Source organism: Perca fluviatilis, chromosome 21, assembly GCF_010015445.1.
Source record: "Perca fluviatilis chromosome 21, GENO_Pfluv_1.0, whole genome shotgun sequence".
Taxonomy (NCBI): domain Eukaryota; kingdom Metazoa; phylum Chordata; class Actinopteri; order Perciformes; family Percidae; genus Perca; species Perca fluviatilis.
This window is the reverse complement of record NC_053132.1, coordinates 3,960,076-3,981,580: the sequence shown is the minus strand read 5'-3', so window position 1 is coordinate 3,981,580 and position 21,505 is coordinate 3,960,076. Positions and strand designations below refer to the sequence as shown.

Genomic DNA, 21,505 nt, shown 5'->3' with positions numbered 1-21,505 from the left:
CCCCGTTACAGCTAGGGTGTCCTTGATCGAGACTTGTAAACCTCCTCCTCCTCCTGTCGCCATCTTCTCTGGATAAGAGAGTCGGCTAAACGCCTGAAACGCAGTGTAGTGATTTATCAGGCTTTGGTAGGGGTGGGAATCTTCACCGGTCTCAGATTCGATTATCCCGTCAGCGATTTGATCCGATTAGATATCACGATGCATCACCTCCTCAATATTATGATATATTGCTACTAGGGCTGTGTTCGATTGAAGAAATTCTTAGTCGACTAACACTCCACTAACACTTCAATTGTATCGACTAATCGATTAGTTGATTTAATCGACAGATCTGTAAATCTGAGTTTCTCCGCAAAGAGTCATGCAAAAGGATGCATATATTGAATAAGATAATGCCTCCTTTTGCGTATTTAAACACATTTCAGAAAATGTGTAATACCACACATAATTGCCTTAATGAAAGTAATTAAAGTTTCACAGTGATATCTATTAGGTAAAATGTCAACCCTTAATTCTTGTGTTTACCAGAGATAAGCGTGTTATACGTTCTTGGAAATAAGTCATTCAGCATGAAAAAAGCCTCAAACATGACTAATGGACTAAAGAAATCTAAGCTGACTAAGACCAAAACGACCGATTAGTCGACTAATCGACTAAGAGGGAACAGCCCTAATTGCTACACATAGTTTTCATCAACAAATTCAAGAAGTGAGATGGATTCCTGAATGTAGAAAAGGCTGAACACAGCAGACAAAAAAAAATAGAAGCAACAACCGGAAAATCAACAAGGCAATAATCGATTATGGTCTGTCACTGCATCGATGCAGAGTAGTCTAGGTCCGCGTTGCGATGCAATGATTAATTTCAACCCCCCTAGGCTTTGGCATAGACATGCAAAATTTGCAACAGAGGTTTTATTTTCTTATTGTAAAAAGCTCAAGTGGACATCCAAATTCGAGACAAGATAATGAAACTCTGAGTAGAGAAAGATGGAAGTTGAGTGCCTTGGGATGGTCCAGATGCCAGACATTTACCTACAATGGTCAAAGCATTTGGCTAAGGTCAGCCCCCCCCCCCCTTTCTCTTAAAGACCACGACTGTTGCTGATGCTCTGGAGCAGTGGACACAAAGGGAGAAAAGTACATGTTTTATCCATTTTTTATTTTATTTTTTTGTTAGTGTTCATTTCCTGTTCGTCAAATAAGGTCTGAACACAGTGAAGTAGTGAAAATGGCCTACTTTCTAGTTTTGCTAAGCTTCGACAACACAGCCTTAAAAAAACAAACAACCCACAGCTTTTTTACAGAGCCAATACAGATATTCTTTCAGGTACACTGAAGCAATTTCCTGTGTTTTGGCAGAGTAATGACTCCAGTGTTGTCACCTGTTTATCTGCCAACGGTGAAATGATCACAGGCTGCTAATAACCAAAGTGTGTGGTTTGGTCCTGACAAGTGGGTCCAGGCAGTTTCGATTACGCTAAGAAGACACTAACAAGACATACGCTAACGTGTGTGTGTGTGTGTGTGTGTGTGCGTCCTGTTTTCAGTGTGTCGAGGTGCTTTTCGAAATGGTGCAATCTTTTATGCACATCATCGCTCTGCTGAGCAGCATGCAAAGTTAACCAACAGCAAACTGTGGGCACAGTTTTTCTGTTGGTTGCAACCCGCCACTTTTCTGCATGACATGTAAAGGATGGAAAAACTGTGTAGGTTTGATAACTGTGGACAGATGTTGGCTGTCTCAGAGAACCCATTGTGCATGAATGAGTTTCCCCTGTATTTACCAGCATCTGTGATAATTCTCCATATTAAAGGTGGGGTAGGCAGTTTATATATGGTGTCGTTTGGCAACAATTCTGTAATAATCTTTCAGCATGTCGTAATTCAAGTGGTCTGAGAGAAAACTAGACTTCTGCGTCTCCTCCATGGCTCTGTGTTCAGGCTTTTAGTAAAGGTATCCCGTGACGCAGGACTTTGACCAATCGCAGATCGTTTCAGAGAGCGAGAGTGTTCCTATTGGCTGTTCTGCCAGCGAGGGGAGAGGGAGCGCTGCAGGAAGAGGTCTACTTCCAATTCTGGCGTTTTAGAAAAAATTCTACTTCCTGCGGCTTTAACCTAATGCCTTTTTACCCTGTTAATTACTAAATTGTCCATCCTCTTGTTCAGATCAATTACTAATCATAGTAAGTCATGTGCAGAGAATATAATGTCCCAGCACCACTGATTGTTGACATTAGTAGAGGAACTGATCAGTCAGTCGACCCAACGTTCTCTGTTTCTGTTTCTCAAATATGAGGATTTGCTGCTTTTCTCTTCCGTTGTTGATGAATAGCTTTTGGTTTTGGACTGTTGGTCGTCACCCTGGGCCCTTTACATTTGGGATGGATGTTTTTCAGTATTTTCTGACAATAATATACAGGTGAATCAATTATGAAAACGCTAAGTAGTTGTCGTCCTAGTGGATATCAAGATACCTGTAGATATTATAAATAATAATACAGTGTTTCCTGGATTTTTTTTTTTTTTTTTTAGCAGTGGGGGCAGGTCTGTCCTAACAACAATTAATATTTCCAGATGTTTGATATCAGGATGATGAGCTGACAGAACTGACAAGTTGAACGTTGTCCAATCAGAATAGACCCACCGCGGTGACGTTTTCGGTGGAGCTGTTGGTTTAATAGTCGACTCGGATGAAAGCCAACGTTTTGACAATAAACTCCATCAACTCAACAGTATGTGGAGTTAAACTGGACGGGCCTAATAACCTCTGAATAGTTCTACTTGTTGAGTGCATTATGTCGACAGGATCATTTAAAAGGCAACCGCGACTACATTGTGCTTCTGCCCTATTTCTGATATTGTGGCGGCAGAAATTTTGCCATGGTGGGCCGCTAGTACAAACTTCAACATAGAGGAAACCCTGTAGGGCTGGGGGCGATATGGAGAAAATCAAATATCACGATATTTTTGACCAAATACCTCTATCGATACCGCAACGATATTGTAGCGTTGACTATTTGTGCTTACACAAAATATTTACACAATGAGAGTTTTGATAAATAATCATCAGTAATGTGGATATAATGATTAAGTGGGTAAAGGCAAATAATAGAAGAGCTACAACAGTCTGGTAAGTTCATCACTTTACTGTAATGCAGCCTTTTAAAGGGGTGATAGAATGCAAAACCGATTTTACCCTGTCATAGTTGAATAACGACAGTTCGGTGGGTAAATAGGACATAAATAGAAGCTCAAAGTCCCACTGACACCCCTTTACTATGAAAGTGTTGAGTTATTTAAACAAACTATTGGGGAAATAAACGCCGCTTGTCCGCGAGTCTCATTGATGGAGCCTGCGGCTGGATGTAGCTCTATCAATGAGAGCTAGCTAGCCTCCTCTTAGAATTCCTCTGGAATTCACAAATATTCATTAACTTGAAATCGGACACCGTTGTTGGCTTTATAAGACATTTAGGGAGATGTTGTATAAGTGGCGTGACGAAATTCAAACTGTAAATATAATCGAATTAAGGCGAAAAGGAAGCTAACTATCCGTGGTTTGTAGCTAGGATTGAAGGGACAGTCACAGCTAACGAAACACCTAGTCTTCACAAATATTCATTAACTTGAAATCGGACGCAGTTGTTAGCTTTATAAGACCTATAGTTAGATTTTGTGTAAGTGGGGTGACGAAATTCAAACTTTAAATATAATTAAGGCGAAAAGGAAGCTAACTATCCGTGGTTTGTAGCTACACATAGCTAGGATTGAGGGGACAGTCACAGCTAACGAAACACTTTGTCTTCACAAATATTCATTAAATTGAAATCGGACACCGTTGTTAGCTTTATAAGACCTTTAATTAGATTTTGTATGAGTGGCGTGACGTGTGTAACATGTGGTAAGAGATTGCTGGTGTAACAAGCTCGCTGACGGCGCTCTCACTCTCACACAACGGGCCATTTAGCTAGCAGGAAGAGGGGAGTTGAAGGCCCTGGAGCTCTGTCAGGGCAGCAGCGTTTGGTGGTCCCTGCTGTGGGCTGGCAGCCGTGACCGAGCTCCAAGTACCTCATAGCAGGCCGGGGTCTGTGAAGGAAGGCAGGCCGGGCGGCGAGGCAGCACCAGCGGCTGAACTCCGACACACAGTCTTACCAAATTTGCAATTGGCCATCAATTTTCGTAAAACGGCCCATATTTGAGCTTTATATAGTTGATTTCTCGCTTAAAAAAGATTCAGAAGTGATTTTAATAACGAAATAGCCCGATAAACAATGTATAACTTTGCAGTGTCTGAAATATGAGGCTTGCTGCCGAGTCTCCCATGTGTTTCTATGTAGTTTGCTCAAACCAATCAGCGTGCAGCTCATTCTGAATATTAACGAGCATACCATATTTGGAAGAAAAGCTCTTGTTCCAAATAGAGCCATATTCACAGGGTAGTTAAGGGCCTAATAAAATATCATTCGGGCAATTTTCAGCCCAACCAATGTTACATACCCCATTAGGAGACCTTAAGGAACAGTGTAAAATACCCTATATAATCATTCTATCACCCCTTTAAAATCAGAAAAAGACAACAGTTATGCCATATTACAATAACAAAAATCTAAGACGATATCTAGTCTTATATCAGGATATCGATGTAATATCGATATATTGCCCAGCTCTAAAACCCTGTAATAAGTAAAAGATCTGAGTTCTTAACAAGTTTAAAGTTGACTTTTTAAATTAACTTCAAAGCATGGAAACATTTGATGACAGTGACACCACTATGATATCTGACAGCACTGATTCTGCTTTCCTTTTTCGTAGGAAAGTCCCAGCAGAGTTCCTCGTTGGCAGAGAACCAGCACAGCTACTCGTGGTACCAAAATGCTTCCGAGAGCGATAAGAAGCCCCTGGCGCAGACCACCACCCTGAAGACCGGGTCCAATTTGGAGTCCACCTTCGACTCCTGGGAAGCCATCATGGGTCTCCGTCCGCCCTCACCCAGCCAGGAACCTCGCAACCCGGCGCCCACGCTCTCCTGGGCTCCAGCGGGCATCGCCGTGGGCAGCTCTGACCTCGGGCAGACCCGGCGCGAGAAGCGCCCCTCTCCCCCGAGGCTCCAGAGCCCCAGCGAGAGCGAGGACCTCGGAGGCGACTCGGACTTCCTCGTGGAGACGTCGGACTACTCCCAGACTTCGTCGTCCTCGTCGCTCGTAAGAAACTCGAACTGTCGGACGTACAGGAGGCCTAACAAACAGGGCTCTGGCAAAGCCTCGGACTCCAGCGGCTCTCCCGGCGCCGCTTTTGGCACCGATCTTCCCAAATCCACGACTGACGGCGGTAGTAAGACGACGGGGGGCGGAGGAGGAGGCCGGGGGCGGGGCAGGACGAGGGACTACACGGTGCTGCACCCCTCCTCCGTGTCGATGTGCAACGTCACCATCCAGCCCCGAGGCGTGGAGGAGTTCAGCGCCGACGCAGCGCCCTCTGGCGGTGGCGGCAGCGCTGTGTCCGCCAGCACGGTGGAGATGGGAGAGGCGGGTTGGCAGCGGAAGAAGACGGAACAACAAAACACAAGGTAGGACAACGCCAGGTGGCAGGGCTGGGCCTTTCCTCCAACGTACAGTACAGGCCAAAAGTTTGGACACACCTTCTCATTCAATGCGTTTTTTTTATTTATTTTCATGACTATTTACATTGTAGATTCTCACTGAAGGCATCAAAACTATGAATGAACACATATGGAATTATGTACTTAACAAAAAAGTGTGAAATAACTTAAAACATGTCTTATATTTTAGATTCTTCAAAGTAGCCACTCTTTTTTTATTAATAAGGGAAATAATTCCACTAATGAACCCTGACAAAGCACACCTGTGAAGGTAAAACCATTTCAGGTGACTACCTCATGAAGCTCATTGAGAGAACACCAAGGGTTTGCAGAGTTATCAAAAAAAGCAAAGGGTGGCTACTTTGAAGAATCTAAAATATAAGACATGTTTTTATTTATTTCACACTTTTTTGTTAAGTACATAATTCCATATGAGTTCATTCATAGTTTTGATGCCTTCAGTGAGAATCTACAATGTAAATAGTCATGAAAATAAAGAAACACATTGAATGAGAAGGTGTGTCCAAACTTTTGGCCTGTACTGTATATGTAGTTTAGATAACTTAGCCAGCAACAAGTTTAGTTAAAGGGGCTCTGAGCCATGTTGGGTGACGTATCTTCTTGTTGACGTTCGAAATATTGTCAAACAAAACGGAGGCTAGCTCGCCCCTCCCTCCTCCTATATGTTGTATTCACCAAGGTCAGCGCTAATTACATTAGAGCCCGGCCAATATATTGGTGGGCCGATATTAGGGATTTTCCAAACTATCAGCATTTATAATGGCCGATTGACAAATCAGTCTGATAATTGAATATTAAAAAAATAAAGTAAAAACAGATGAAAACCATGTTCTGAGTGTTGGCATTGCATAGTTTGTCCAGCAGAGGGCGCTCTAAAACATCCCTGTTGGCAACACTCTTTGATTTTGTTGTTGTTATTGTCTTTTTATTCAAAGGACTTTAAGTTTAATATCTTATGTTACTCATTTCTGGATTTAAAAAAAGATATATATCGGCCAATATATCAGATTTTTAAATCATCAAATATTTGTATCGGTATCTGCCTTAAAAAGTCCTTTATCGGTCGGGGTCTAAATTCTATCCTTGTGTTGGTAGTAGTAGAAAAACCAAACTGGATTGACCCACCTGTCCAGCAAAAACCGAGCCACCTGAATGTCGGATTGGAACAAGGGGGTAAGCTTCGCTTCAGAACTCGAACCTCCTATGGCGCCATTTTGACGCTACAAAGAGATCACCTCCCGTTAGCATTCCACTGACTAGCATACATTTTGGCGCCACTTTGACAGCGAATAACTTTACATCAGAAATGTTTAAAGACTCTATTTGTCCGTTGTTTAGTTCTAAAGAAACACGACAACGTATAAAAGGCTCCATTACCTTGTACCTCACGTTATGGCTCCGTAGCAGACGTTTTTGTAAAAACAGGCTAACGATTGGGTCATAACCACGAGAGTTACTGTCACACAGTAGAGGAATTAACGTACAGTACAGGAGAAGCTCACAGGCAGTTTGGACTTCCATTAGCTGTTTAGGTTTAATTACTAATGTTAACTAGCATGTTAGTGATCAGTAATTAGCCTGTGCCCATGTTATCTCCTTACATATACCTACGCTCTCCGTCTCTGTAAGATTGGGAATGATTGAGATTTCTCTCGGCACAGCTACCAGAAGACTTCACGCTTTCAGACAGGTTGCTCACGTCACATTTACGTTGTCTCTGTCAGTTGGAGGCTGCTCAGTAAAGCAAGAGATCACCGGAAAAGTGCTTCTAATATCCTTCACTGGTCTCCGTCCAGAGACACGGGGTCTATTGGTCCATTAATATATATGTCAATGGATTGGAAGCCCTTCTGCCGGCAGAGTTCTCGCCGCCTTTCGAAGGCTTTTCCGATTTGTAAATTCGGGACTCTGCGCGTTCTCTCTCCTCTTCCCTCTTCTTTGCTATTTGTTCATCGGAACGTCGTCTCTTTGGTCGTGTGTCAGCTGTTTCTCTTCTAGCTAACTTCCCTCTTCACACTTCTCTCTCCTCCACTCCCCACACCCCCCCACATGTGCATGCGCACACGATGTAGAGATATATCAGGTAATTATACAGAGATAATGCAAGAAAGAAGACAAGGCAAACAAAAGTACAATCCTTTGAGTCAGACCGAAAATCCAATCAACAGAATTATCCCAACATGAGATTTAAGATATGGCGGGGGGGGGGGGCGATGGCGATGCAGCATAGTATTGTGTTTTCCGTGGCAATAATGTATCCATACACAGGCGCCAAGTATTGATCTTTTATTACATAAATTGCACATGAGAATTTAACCTTTTGGTACTAGAATGAGATTGATTGCTTTTTCAGTCCACTAGATGGAAACTTGAAGTGAGATGAACAAACTAGAGGCAGATAGATAGATAGATAGATAGATAGATAGATAGATAGATAGATAGATAGATAGATATAGTCCCAAGTTAAGCGTAGGAAATGGTCTAGTCTTAATCTGCATTGATATTTTTACTCGTGAATACGCAGACCACAAGAAGTAATTATGTTTGTTGTTGTTGTTGTTGGCTCACTTTTATTTACGACATGCTAACCGGCAACAAAGGATTCCATTCACTACGCTAAGCTAACGGCGGCGCTGCCGGACTAAGGCAATGCATGCACTGAGACAAAAATACCCACCTATATAAATCTAGGGGAGCCGGTGAATAACCTTATTTCAAAAAACGGTGGCATGTTCCTTTTTAAGGGGAATCAGAAGGGAGGGGGGTGGGGGGGCGACATATTCTTTAATGTAGATTGGAACATATTTTATTCCTGTCTTGGCAAAGGAGTCCCAGAAGATATTTAAAGTTTGCTACTCTCTGCTTCTTTCTGAATGGTTTCGCTGAGAAACTTGATGAAAAGAGAACCATCAGTAAAGCAAATAGGTTGAACAGGTTTCGTATAAAGGTATGCGTCTGATCACACACATGTGGGAAGGTCATCCTTCTGTGAGCGTTTCATTTTTACGCATTTGACATCTTTTCCATGTTTTCGTCTTCCAGCGGGAGGTTCCAGGTAAAAGCAGCGTTTGATTTTTGGCCTCATTTCAGCGTTCAAACCTCCACGCCTATTCACGCCACTGTGATCTGTCTGGCTGCTGTGCTCCATCCCAGGACAAGAAATACACTCCTTTTTATTTGGGTGAAATGAAGTGAGACTGTCCTTTACTATCACAGGATGTCTTCAGAATTATTTTTAAATGCTACAAGGAAGGCCTTTTTAATTAAGTTTGCTTTCATTACCTTGGTTGGAATTAACAGATTAGTTTCCTCAAAATATGTTAATTAAAATTTGGCGGTTTGCTGTTGAACAAACATTTTACTGAAGCCTGAAGTTGGAAACTAACAAATGGATTTGACATTTTTATTCATTTTTATTTATTTTTTTTATTCGTAAACGAGCTTTGACTTTGTCTTCCTGACTGCAGGATGTAACCAGTGTTTTCCTCCATGTGTCCCTGTCCTCTCCTCAGGCTCAAACCAACCAGCACAAAGTCAAAGAAGGCCAGTAAGATGGACCTGTTTGGTTTCGAAGACGCAGACGCCCACCAGGAGGAGAACAGCGGCGACAGCACGGACGGCCGGTCCAGTTACAAGATCCAGTACTTTGGCTTTGACGACATGAGCGACAGCGATGGGGACGACGACGACGACGACGACGGCGGCGCCAAAGAGAGGAGGAGGGCCAAGAAAGCCGCGGCCGCCCAGAGAGCCCCGGTGGTTGCTGTGGACGAAACGCCGACCGATGAGCCGCCGGATCCGTTCGAGACTCTGGAGAGGCTGGAGAGGATGGAGCGGCTGGAGAGACTGGAGAGGCTGGACAGACCGCCAGCCAAGGAGAGCAAGAAGAACGCGGAGAAGCAGGAAAACAGGATACGAGCAGGTAAAAAAAAAACACACACACACACCCTACGCTACACTCTTCAATGAAAAGTCTTTGTGCGTTACTGCATAATGTAACTTGATGAACAGGGAGTTGTTTGTGTAACAGGGCTGCTAGTTTATCGAAGCTACATTTAAGGCTGCACAATTAATCATAATTTTATCGAAATTGCAATATGGACTAGTGCAATATTTGTTAAAAACAATGTGTCAAACCATTCTGAATTAAGTATTGTGGTGCAGCAGAGAAGTCCCAGGCTACAAATCCTATCCTACAGAAAACATCTTTTTGCAAAAATCACACTATAATCATTAAAATTTAAAAAAATGTTCATGTGCAGGCAGCTTTAAGGTCATTTTCTCGTTCTGTTTAATATGTAAACACAAACACGGAGCGCCCACACCACCACTTAGATACGGTACTTTGTTATCACCCCCATATCAGCATACACTGTGACCCTGTCCTACACACACACACACACACACACACACACACACACACACACACACACACACACACACACACACACACACACACACACACACACACTGCCCAATAACTCTAACAAACAATATCTCCTGCGTGAAGCTTCAGATTTGGATGTTTACACTATGTTGTCTCTACAAGGCCACAGAAGAGAAACTGAACCGTCTGACAAACGGCACGACTTCACACCGACTGAATCACGGTTATTTTTTCTTACAACGAAGTAGGGCTGGGCGATATGGAGAAAATCAAATATCGCGATATTTTTGACCAAATACCTCTGGAAATGGTTCTAACATTGCACTTTAGATGTGTGTGAATTTCCCACACCAGGAGTTAGTTAGTTAGTTAGATAGATAGATAGTTAGATAGTTAGATAGATAGATAGATAGATAGATAGATTGATTGATTGATTGATTGATTTTATAGTGATCCATTATCTGTTCAAAACATGTTCTGTGCAAAATGTTCTATTAAAGAAAAGGTAGAAAATAAATATTTGCGTGTGCTGTAAAGTGGTTAGAAAAAAAAAAAATCTGAATTGGCTAAAATCGGTGCTGGCCTAGTCGATGAAAAACGGAAATCGGAATCGGCCTAGAAAGTTGTAATCGGTGCATCTCTAATGACGAGTGTCTGTTTTGTCTGCAGACGTCCTGGACTTCTCCGAGGATGGCCTCCGAGTGGTCGCCAGGGCTCCCAGGAGACCGCCTCAGGGCAAACCGGCAGAGAATAACCCCGACAACCTCCGGAGGATCTTCAGCGCACAGAAGAAGGTCAGACGCAGCGCCGCGTTCGCCCACGTCACTGCCAGGTCACACCAAGCCACGGGTTATTGCTTAGCGTTGGCTGACATTTCATGTTACACCCTCTCAGGCTTTGAGATGTCACTCGTTGAATATGGCTTTGTTCAGCCCTGGCGATAGCATGCGTCTTGGGTGATCTGATCCCAAGTGGACAGCTCCAAGTACAGGCGTGAACACACCCAACGAGGCATATTAATGCTAGGTCTAAACGTGACCCAGGTTTTGGCTGTCTTGGCTTTTCAACTGTGTCTACAGCGAGATCAAGCACATGGAGAGAGAGAGAGAGAGAGATACCAACAGGCGGACAGACAGAGAGTGACACACACACACACACACACACACACACACACACATCGCGTGCGGTGTGTTTTCACTGTAAGAGCTCACATTTGTCTGTTCAGACATGCAGTAAAATAATTTGAGTTGAGTTTATTTATTGGCTGGAAATGAACTAAATGTAGCTGCTGTCGGTGTCTACCAGAGTCTCCACCTCTGACTGCTGACATCCTTGTGCAAGGAAGCATTTTGGCAGAGCTCTATTCTTTTATTTTTGTGACACTGCATTTACCATCATCCTTTGCAAAAGAGAGTGAGGTGGGGTGGAGGTTTAACTCTGGCAGTGGATTGGTTGGAAATGTGTGCGTGTGTAGGAGTTTGGCCCAGGTTTATTCCTGGCTGTCCGAGGGGATGGATTGAGTCGTCTTTGCATGTCTCTGAGCGGCTGGTCTCTTATTTCTCAGCGTGCTAATGGCCTGTCACTGGGCTCTCGCACTGGGCTGACTGGATATCAGACTATTGATTTCATAAGAGCCTGCTGCCTTTTTTATTTTTTTTTTATAGAAGAAATCGATGCCATCAGCAGGAGTGCAAGTCTTAAGTAACTCATATGTACTCATCAGCGTTTCCTGCTTGAGGTTATTTTTAGCTCTTGCATGAATCTCGCTGCAATTTAAAGCCTTAAATCAGGTCCAAAACTTGGATTGAACTGATAATTTGATTGTAGTCTCGGTGAACTTTTCTGAGTTTGTCTACACAAGCTCTCTCTGTTGCTTGGTAAACGTGTTCTTTTTCTTTTAGTTTGCAGCATTTTAACTTGGGGAAAAGTGAACAATTGTAGCCGTTATTAGCAAGACTAATTTCTGAACTTAAATAGTGTTTTGTAGATGGGGATCGGGATTAGCTAGAACATAGTAATTTAGACACCTGAGCCACTGCGTCTGGTGTTTAATATTACATATTGCATGTGTCTTTTGTTTTTTTTATTCCCCCAAATTGTGCGTACTCCATCAGGGGAAAAGTCAGTGACTTCCAGCCAGTCTGGAAAACACACTTATAGCTGTTTTTTTAAAATGTCGAAACTTCTACTCAACTAAGCTCTCCACCAGAAAAACATTTTTTTACAGTCTAAATAAGTCTTAAGCAAGCGCCCCTGTAAGCAAACTGTGTTTCGTGCTCTCTGGTTGCGTCGTCAGAAGTCTCCTTGGAGGCAGAGATAACTTTGTTGAGAAGTTCTCTCTCAGCACCTGCAGGCAACTCTTGAAGTGGCAAATGTGAAGTGAATTTCCTCTGCTGTGAGAGTATTAGCAGTCACATTGCCCGTAGGAGCGTAATAATGTTCATAATGTACTCTCTCTTGTTCTCTAGTTTCATACCCTGGCTCCCAATAACGGTCCTCCCTCTTCCTCTCTCCGTTGAATTATGTGCTCTCCTCTCTGTCTCCAGAACTTCCTCTTGACCACTTTCGTCTTTGCGTTTTACCTCACCGACCCCCGAATAATCTTCTCTACCTCACCCCCTCCCTTCGTGCTCTAATGTACTTTCTTTCGGTACATTCTGGCTCCCTCACTCCATCAGCAGTTAACCATATTGAGAGTGAAAGAAAGAATTATAGAAGCAATAGACCTTGGAAGTGAGCGGCCTACGGAGGAGTTGTCAAAACTGTCTCAATTGCAGCAAGCTGTGTGTGCCTGCGGGGGTGCTGTTAGGTTATTCCCCCGAGGATGCTGGGGAATATGAGATTTTACCATAATGACAGCGTGTAGATGTGTTCATCCATATTAAGTTTATTTAGTGCAAGGTTTTTATCAGATGAGCAAATATTGCATAACCATTACCCTCTCTAGAGCTGCAGTGGTGACCCTGTTGTACCATTTTTAATGTATTTTTTTTGTCATCCCACAAGAAAAGATAACCTCCTGTTTGATATTTCTGTCGGTCATGTTTGTAGAACTAACTGCTGATATAACTGCTGAGTTTTGACACCAAAGCAGAACTATACCTTAAAGTGCTCATATTATGCTTTTTGGCTTTTTCCCTTTCCTGTATTGGGTTCTATATCTTTTTTGTGCATGTTATAGGTTTACAAAGTGAAAAAGCCCAAATTCCCCCCCAAAGGGACTTGAACACTGTTCACAAACAGCTCTATTGTAGTCCAGCCTTTACTTCAGAGACAAACATGGTCACTTTGTAACACACGTTATAATGCTCGCCTAGCTGCTAGCATGGCACGCCCTCATACTCTGCTTCTGACTGGCTAGTAGTCCTTACCTAGGTACTGTCAGGGCACGCCCTCATACTCTGCTTCTGACTGGCTAGTAGTCCTTACCTAGGTACTGTCAGGGCACGCCCTCATACTCTGCTTCTGACTGGCTAGTAGTCCTTACCTAGGTACTGTCAGGGCACGCCCTCATACTCTGCTTCTGACTGGCTAGTAGTCCTTACCTAGCTACTGTCAGGGCACGCCCTCATACTCTGCTTCTGACTGGCTAGTAGTCCTTACCTAGGTACTGCGCATGTGCGACTCCCAACAAAGATGGAACAGAAGTGAGATGCCTCACTCTGTAGCTAAAACGGAGAGCTCAACACACAGGGTGAAAAGGGGAGCTGCAGCAATGCGCAGTACAACAAAAAATATGGTGTGTTTTTTGAAAATGAAACCATGTAAACCTATTCAGGTACCTCAGAGACTAAATGCATTGGTTATCAATTCATTAATAAAAGATTTTTAAGTTGCAATCAAGTTTTTCAAGACTGCCAACCGACCTCTGGCCAATGAGAAGGCAGTTTGCTGTCAATGCTCACCCCCGCCATGCCAAACCATGTCTTTTATTTCGCGCTGCAGCAGGAACGCGGCCACGCTCGCCCACCTTCGTCTTTCCCTCGCATCTCTCCCATGCTGCTTAGCGGCAGGTGGGCGGGCCGGGTGGGGTAGGTGTCCGTCTGTGTCATTCAGATTGCTGCAGGAGGCTTTTAATGCGCTGTGTTGATGTTCCAGCACGGCAAAGCTCATCCCCAAACTCCTCTTTTGTCTCTGCTTATTAACCATGTGGTGCAGAATTCCCCCCCCACACCTCCCTCAGTACTCTTGAGCCAATTCTCTCTTTTCTTTCTCTCTGTCCTGCCCTTCCCTCCTTTTGTTTTTCATTATGAATGCCCCGGCAACCGCCAACCACAGGTTTGGCACAAATGCATTAAGAGAAGCGGAGACGAGCCAAGGATGAGGGTGGATGTGTGTCCTGCTGTTTGATCAGTGCTGGCTGACTCTCTCCAGTTTAATATGCATCCAGTCATCCTGTTTTCTTTCACCTCTCACTGCTTTGTCTCTCTCCTTCACTCTTACAGTATCTATCGCCTCTTCTTCCTCTCCGCCTCTGTTTTTTTTTTTTTTTTTTTTATTAAATCTACAACCCATATTTTGACATTTATTCTTTAGTATTCATGCCACCAACTTTGCAGTTTTAAACCTCTCTGTATGGAGACGGCAAATTCTTTTAACACGAGGAATGCAATCCTATGAACAAAAGTAATTGTTTGAATCACAGGTTCAACTTCTCACATGTGTTATCGGGCTGATAATTCAAACGGTGAACAAACTCGCATGACAGTGAGACGACCGTTGCACATACACAAGTGTCTGCACAAGGGTGACTGGCTTTTGTAAATCCTTTTTATACTCTATACAAAAAATGGTGTAGCCTAAAAAACGCGTGACATCGCTTAGAGCACATTTAATGATGCTGATAACTCATATTTGGAACCGGAATGCATTTACAGTGAACATGATCATCTTTAAATCAAAATTAAGATTTTGGAACATTACAAACTCCAACACAGAACGGTTTTTAACAAATGAGAAACTTTTAACATAATCCCCAGTAACAGAGTCCGATAGTGTATTTGGGGGGGGCATTAAGCCAGACTCAGTGGTGAGTGAAACCGAAGCAGAGGGACAGACACAGAGCTGTAGCCGAGCCAATGTAGAACACTTTTTAATTATTAACTTTATCGGTTATCAGGCAAATAAAACGCCGATACAGTTAATCTGCAAACTGCCAAAAACTAGGGGTGGGAATCTCTTGGCACCTTTCGATTCCGAGGCCAAAGATTAAATTCTAAACCCATTATCGATGCATCTTGATGAAACCATTTTTTAATGTAAATTTCCATGTGTGATTTTTAAAAATATACATCTAAATCTGAGTTTGCTACTCAGAGTTTGCTAATTGCTTTCTAGACAAAGCAGCTAGCCAAAGCTTAGATTTTGACATATATTTGTCACACACAAGTTTTAATGAAATGTTTTCTCTACTGAGGTTTTTATTTTGTAGTCATTCCATGCTTAAGCCTTAAAGGAACACGCCGACTTATTGGGAATTTAGCTTATTCACCGTAACCCCCAGAGTAAGGCAAGTCCATACATACCCTTCTCATCTCCGTGCGTGCTGTAAAACTGTCTGACAGCTCCAGCGGCATCAGCCCATCACAGAACAGGCAGGTGAATGGTTCCAGTAATCCTACTGCTCCGAATAAGTGACAAAATAATGCCAACATGTTCCTATTTACATGTCACAGCGTGTACAAAAAACAAGGTCACATGACACACAGCCATCTTCTAACTGTAAACAAACCGGGAACTATATTCTCAGGGCGGAAGAATATAGTACTTGGGCGGAGTGATATGCTCGCAGCAAGCCTGTCTGAGAATATAGTTCCTGGTTTATTTATGGATAGAAGATGGCTGTGTCTCATGTTACGTTGTTTTTCATACACGCTGTGACTCTACAAATCACAACATGTAAATAGGAACATGTTGGAGTCATTTTGTCACAATTCGGAGCAGTAGGCTAGTTGGAACCAGTTACCTGCAGGATCTGTGCTGGGCTAAGCTAATGCTGGAGCCATCAGACAGCGTTACAGCACGCATGGAGATGAGAAGGGTATGTATCGACTAGTCTAACTCTGGGGATTACGTTGAATAAGCTAAATTCCCAATAAGTCAGCGTGTTCCTTTAAACCTGCTTGTGAAAGTCACCTTCTGTCCCAGTAATCTTCCATTTCAGAGGCTGTCATGTTTAAATGTGGAGAATTGGCTTTTTAGAACAGGAAACATGAGGTGGTCAGATGTAATGGGATAAAGTAGATGAACAGCCTATATGTGTTTTGCCTAATTATTTTATATAAGTAAAAAAAGAATTCTTTAAAGGAAAAAGTACTGTTTGTTTTGTTACTTACCACTACATTGGTATAAATTCTTATTCGATCATATGGATATATACAAAATGTAATATTTTTTTCCTTCCTTTTGGCCATTTTTGTGTCTGTTTTTTTTTTTTTCTGCTATGCCATCCTCTTTCAGTCATTGCGATCCATCTAAGAATCGATTATTTTTCCCACCCCTACAAAAATCGGCCCAATGCTGGGTCTGTCCCTAGTGGTTGCCCTCCTGTACAACATCCACTGGTGTTAAATTGTGTTACACCAAATGCACAACCTCCCTTTGTCGTCTCATTAGCGGACACGTAAAAACAGAAAGTAAAAATCCACCAGGTGTTCTCCTCACATGTTCATATGTATACCTGGCTTGTGTTTGTGTTCAGTCTCCCACCAAAGCCGTGTACAACGCCAGGCACTGGACGTTGGAGCGTGAAGAGGAGCCCCCTTCGACTTTCATCTCCCGATCACAGACAGCTCCTGTAAGTTCTCAGTGCTCAGTTATGGGCAGTTTTGCTCAGTAACAAAAAAAAAAATAGTTTCAATTTATTTTTTAAACCCATTTCACCTGAACCCTTTATCTTACCAGGCGCCAGTCTCAGCGAGAGGCTCCAGTAAGGAGCCCACTGATGCTCATAAGGACGATGGCGTTTTCAAGGCTCCTCCCCCTCCTCCCAAAGTCACCAAGTGCGTCACCCTCCCCACAGATCTCTACCAGGACGCCGTCACCGCACTCAAATGCCGCAAAGAGCACAAAGAGGTACACGTTTCACTGTAACTGAAACTCTATGACTCCCCTTTATACTTAACATGCCCTTTCAAAGTGTCTGGTTTTTTTAATCGGCTGCCATGAAGTAAACGGTTAAAGAGGTATTTGGCACTTTATCATGTCATTTGTGAAAGACTTTACTGGTAGACCTTAGTGGAGGACAAGGTAATTCAAATTTAGCCTTGGGAGCAGTGCTGATTGTAAAGTCTGACAGCAACAGGAAGGACAGACTTGCGCTGTCTCTCCTTGACGCAGCCACTCCTTAATTAAAGACACTGTCATTCAACCTGCAACGTTTCGATGGAATCGCCTGTTGCTTAACAGAGAATTGCATAAAAAATAACTTGAGTAAAAAGTAGGGCTGCACAATATATCGTTTATTTTATCGTCATCGCGATATCAACTGGTGCAATATACAAATCGCGAGAGACTGCGACACATCGTGAAAGACGCTCAGTGATGTTTTGTGTTAGCTGAAATAAAAAAGCAGTAGAAAACTGCACTTTTAAAATGTAACTCATTCTTTTTTTTGAGGTTCCAATTTATATTTAATTCAATGTTTAATTTGTTCCATAGAAGAATGCTGGAAATGATTTCCTTTCATTTGTTTTAAATTCAACATGTCATTTGTCGTATTTTAGAAGAAGACCGTAAACAGCACAAAGGCCTAAGTAAGAAACACTATAATATCTGTTAGTATATCGCAAGTAATACCTTTTATCGCTATATTCAACAAATGTATCGCCTATTTTCCTCATATCGTGCAGCCCTAGTGAAAAGGTATTAAGGTGTAATTGGAACGTCTCTGTTCAAATCCAAGCGGGCCTTTGTGACATGTCATCCCCTCTACCACGTTCCCTGTCCCTTACTACTATAAAAGATAAGACATGAAGAAGAGGTATTTTTTGGACATGTTGCACTCATGCCCCCCCGCCCCTCTTGTTTTGCAGCTGTATACAGTCGTCCAGCATGTGAAGCACTTCAACGACGTGGTGGAGTTTGGAGAGAACCAGGAGTTCACTGATGACTTTGAGTACCTGGCTACTGGTCTGAAGAGTGGACAACCTCTCAACACACGCTGCCTTAGGTAAGACCCCGCTGACTTTTAGCTTACTTAAGCCCTATTCGCACAGGACTAGTATTACCAGGGGACCTCTTGTAGTTTAGAAATTACCCCCACACGGCTGTGTTTTGTGTGGCGCATTCACACGGGATAACTGGAGTCTGTGTTTTACTCAAATTTACAGACATTATCCCCCGGATATGATGTCAAAACTTTTCATTTATAATTGACAACGCAGCCAGTTAGACCCCAAATCACAGAGATGACGATTCACACGGGACTAATATTATCACAGGACCTCCGTTTTTGGCGAAATATGGTAGGTCATTTGCCGGGGAATTATTACTTTACAAATTACAGACATGACCGATTCGCACGGGATTAAGATCACCGACAACCTCCGCAATTATTACAAATGACTGGAGGTCACCAGGTAATACTTATCCCATGCGAATAGGGCTTTAAACTTCTTCTCTAAAGTAGTTGAATAAAGCCCCATTCGCACAGGACTAGTATTATCTGGGGACCTCATTCCATTTAGAAATGACTCCCCACGTCTGTGTTTTGTGCACCACATTCACGCGGGATAAGCAAAGTCTGTATTTACTCAAATTGACTGACATTATCCCCCACATAGGATGTCGATTTATTTGTCCAAACTTTTGATTTTAAATTGCCAACTCAGCCGGTACAAACCGGAATCACAGAGATGCTGATTCACACGGGACTGATATTACCACACAACCTCTGTGTTTGGGGAAATATGGTAGGTCATTTACGGTGCAATTCTAACTTAACAAACTACAGACATGGCAGGTTCGCACGGGATTAAGATCACAGACCACCTCCGCAATAATTACAAATTACTAAATATCCCCAGGCATTACAAGTCCCGTGCGAATAGGGCTTTTCATAAATATTAAGTCATTCTTTTCACCATTTGCTGACGACGTGTGTGTTGTTTCTCCAGTGTGATTAGCCTAGCTACACGCTGTGCCATGCCCAGCTTCAGGATGCACCTCAGGGCCAGAGGGAAGGTGGCTCAGGTCTTCAAAACGCTCAATGACGCCCCGCAACACCCGGTAAGGATCAGTCTGTACAGATGTACCAAACGCACCTGCAGATGGAAACTACAGTGTTGACTTGAGAACACCAGGAGCAGAAATAATGGCAGAATGAGTGATGTTTAATTACTTTCTCATCTTTAATTTAGAAAGTCAGTTAAATACTTGAGCAGATTGGAGCAGTAGTAGGCAAAGGGTCGAGTGAAGTTCATTACAGAACCCTCTATGTTAAATTGTGATGAGTGTGAGCAAATGTGTGGCATAAGACGTATTGTTAGACATTCTATCCTTAAATGGTACAAAGCTGTAGAGGTTCAGCATAATCTCACAGAAGTGAATTTTGTTTAAGAAATGTGAATTTTCTTCATTTTTTTTTTTTTTTAAGTTGATTTTCAACTACATTGTAATATGTGAATTCTCACTTTGCAGAACCTGGCTCTGTGTACGGCGTCTCTGATGTACATCCTCAGCCGAGACCGGTTGAACATGGACCTGGACCGGTCGTGTCTGGACCTGATGATCCGGCTGCTGGAGCTGGACCAGGATCAGGGCAGCCTGGCCGTGACGGGGACAGAAACCGACTCCACGGCTCAGTTCAGCGCCAGAGAGATTGCCAAGATGAAGGAGAAGATCAGGAAGCTCTGCGACACTGTGCATAACAAGCACCTGGACCTGCAGAACATAACGGTACTGGACAGAACCTACTTTTATTAAAGGAACACGCCGACTTATTGGGACTTTGTCTTATTCACCGTAATCCCCCAGAGTTGGATAAGTCCATACATACCCTTCTCATCTCCATGTGTGTTGTAACTCTGTCTGACGCACCCACCGCTAGCCTAGCTTAGCACAGATCCTGGAGGAAACTGGCTCCATCTAGCCTAGCTTAGCACAGATCCTGGAGGAAACCGGCTCCAACTAGCCTACTGCTCCCAATAAGTGACAAAATAACGCCAACATTTTCCTATTTACATGTTGTGATTTGTAGAGTCACAGCGTGTACAAATAAAAAGGTCACATGACACACAGCCATCTTCTAACCGTATACATACTGGGAACTATATTCTCAGAAGGCGAAGCACTGCTACTTCTGCTGTGCTTTGTACACCCTGTGACTATACAAATCACAACATGTAAATAGGAAAATGTTGCCGTTATTTTGTCACTTATTGGGAGCAGTAGGCTAGATGGAGCCGGTTACCTCCAGGATCTGTACTAAGCTAGGCTACAAAGTCCCAATAAGTCTGCGTGTTCCTTTTAAAGATCATTTTCATTTTAATTCCAATTCCCTCAGTGTTTCCTGCAGAACTGTTGGGTGAAAAAGCCTTCAAACAGCATTTAGAGTGTTGCTTCCGTCCACTGAAGCCTCTTCTTTTAGCAGCTCTTCACTCAGGGTGACTCAGAGCCACCCACACATGTCAAGATATTTCTTGCAGCTCCAACGGAGCTGAAGATCTTTTGTGATCTAAAACCTCTACAGTTAATATCTCTTTCGGCGCTTTCACACCTACAGTTCGGTGGACTTGGTGTGATTCGGGGGGGGGAAGTTGCAACATTGTTGCATTTTTCCTTTGGTTCGGTTTGCGTTCACACCGCACTTGGTAAAACGCACCAAACACGGTAAACACAGGTCACACGGTCGAGAGAGCCGCTTGTTTATTGGACAAAATATCGGAAACTGGCCGACGCTTCTGGTCTCTAATGGAGCAACGCCAAATTTATAACGACTCGGGTTTCCTGGTTCGGCTTTAGAGTTGGAAAAAGGCGAACAATGATCAGCTGACAGACAGCGAGTGAAGGAGAGAGATTAAGATGTCACACAGATGACCAGTGATGTGTGCTTAGAACAGCTGATGGATCTGAAAGTTATCGTCCCTTAAATCATACAGAAGTCCCTAAATTATGTGCAAGGTTGAAACTGCAGGTTAGTAAATGCTCTGTTTTTGGTTCACTTCCTGTATTTGGGTCGAACTGCGACCCAAACGGCCCAAACGAGGCCACGTAGGTGTGAAAGCAACCTTCCGATCAAGGAGGAAAGGTGACGATGGAGCCGCCATTTTTATACCAGCGTTCAACAGTCACGTGGTCTGAAAACCTACTGAGAAAACATGAGCTGTGTTGGAAACTGTTTCCCTATCACGGAAATATTCTCTGCGGTTAATTTAATTCACTCTATGGACCTTTTTTCACAGCGGACATTTTGACTTGTCCTAGTAGGAGAAGCACAGCTGAAGTTGATAACCTTAACGATGGCTCAGTTCCATCAAGTGTCCCAGTGAGATATTT

The 21,505-nt window shown here is 43.1% G+C and overlaps 1 protein-coding gene across 1 annotated transcript in view; it reads left to right on the top strand.

Annotated features, from left to right (window-relative positions):
- Positions 1-21,505, top strand: part of waplb (WAPL cohesin release factor b) — a 40,482-nt gene that overhangs the window by 6,615 nt on the left and 12,362 nt on the right. Inside the window, exons 3-10 of the mRNA XM_039788251.1 lie at positions 4,815-5,568; positions 9,135-9,544; positions 10,679-10,803; positions 16,710-16,805; positions 16,913-17,083; positions 18,043-18,179; positions 19,126-19,237; positions 19,649-19,906. Of these exons, the coding sequence (XP_039644185.1) occupies positions 4,815-5,568; positions 9,135-9,544; positions 10,679-10,803; positions 16,710-16,805; positions 16,913-17,083; positions 18,043-18,179; positions 19,126-19,237; positions 19,649-19,906 (2,063 nt within the window). The remainder of the gene's footprint in view (positions 1-4,814; positions 5,569-9,134; positions 9,545-10,678; positions 10,804-16,709; positions 16,806-16,912; positions 17,084-18,042; positions 18,180-19,125; positions 19,238-19,648; positions 19,907-21,505) is intronic.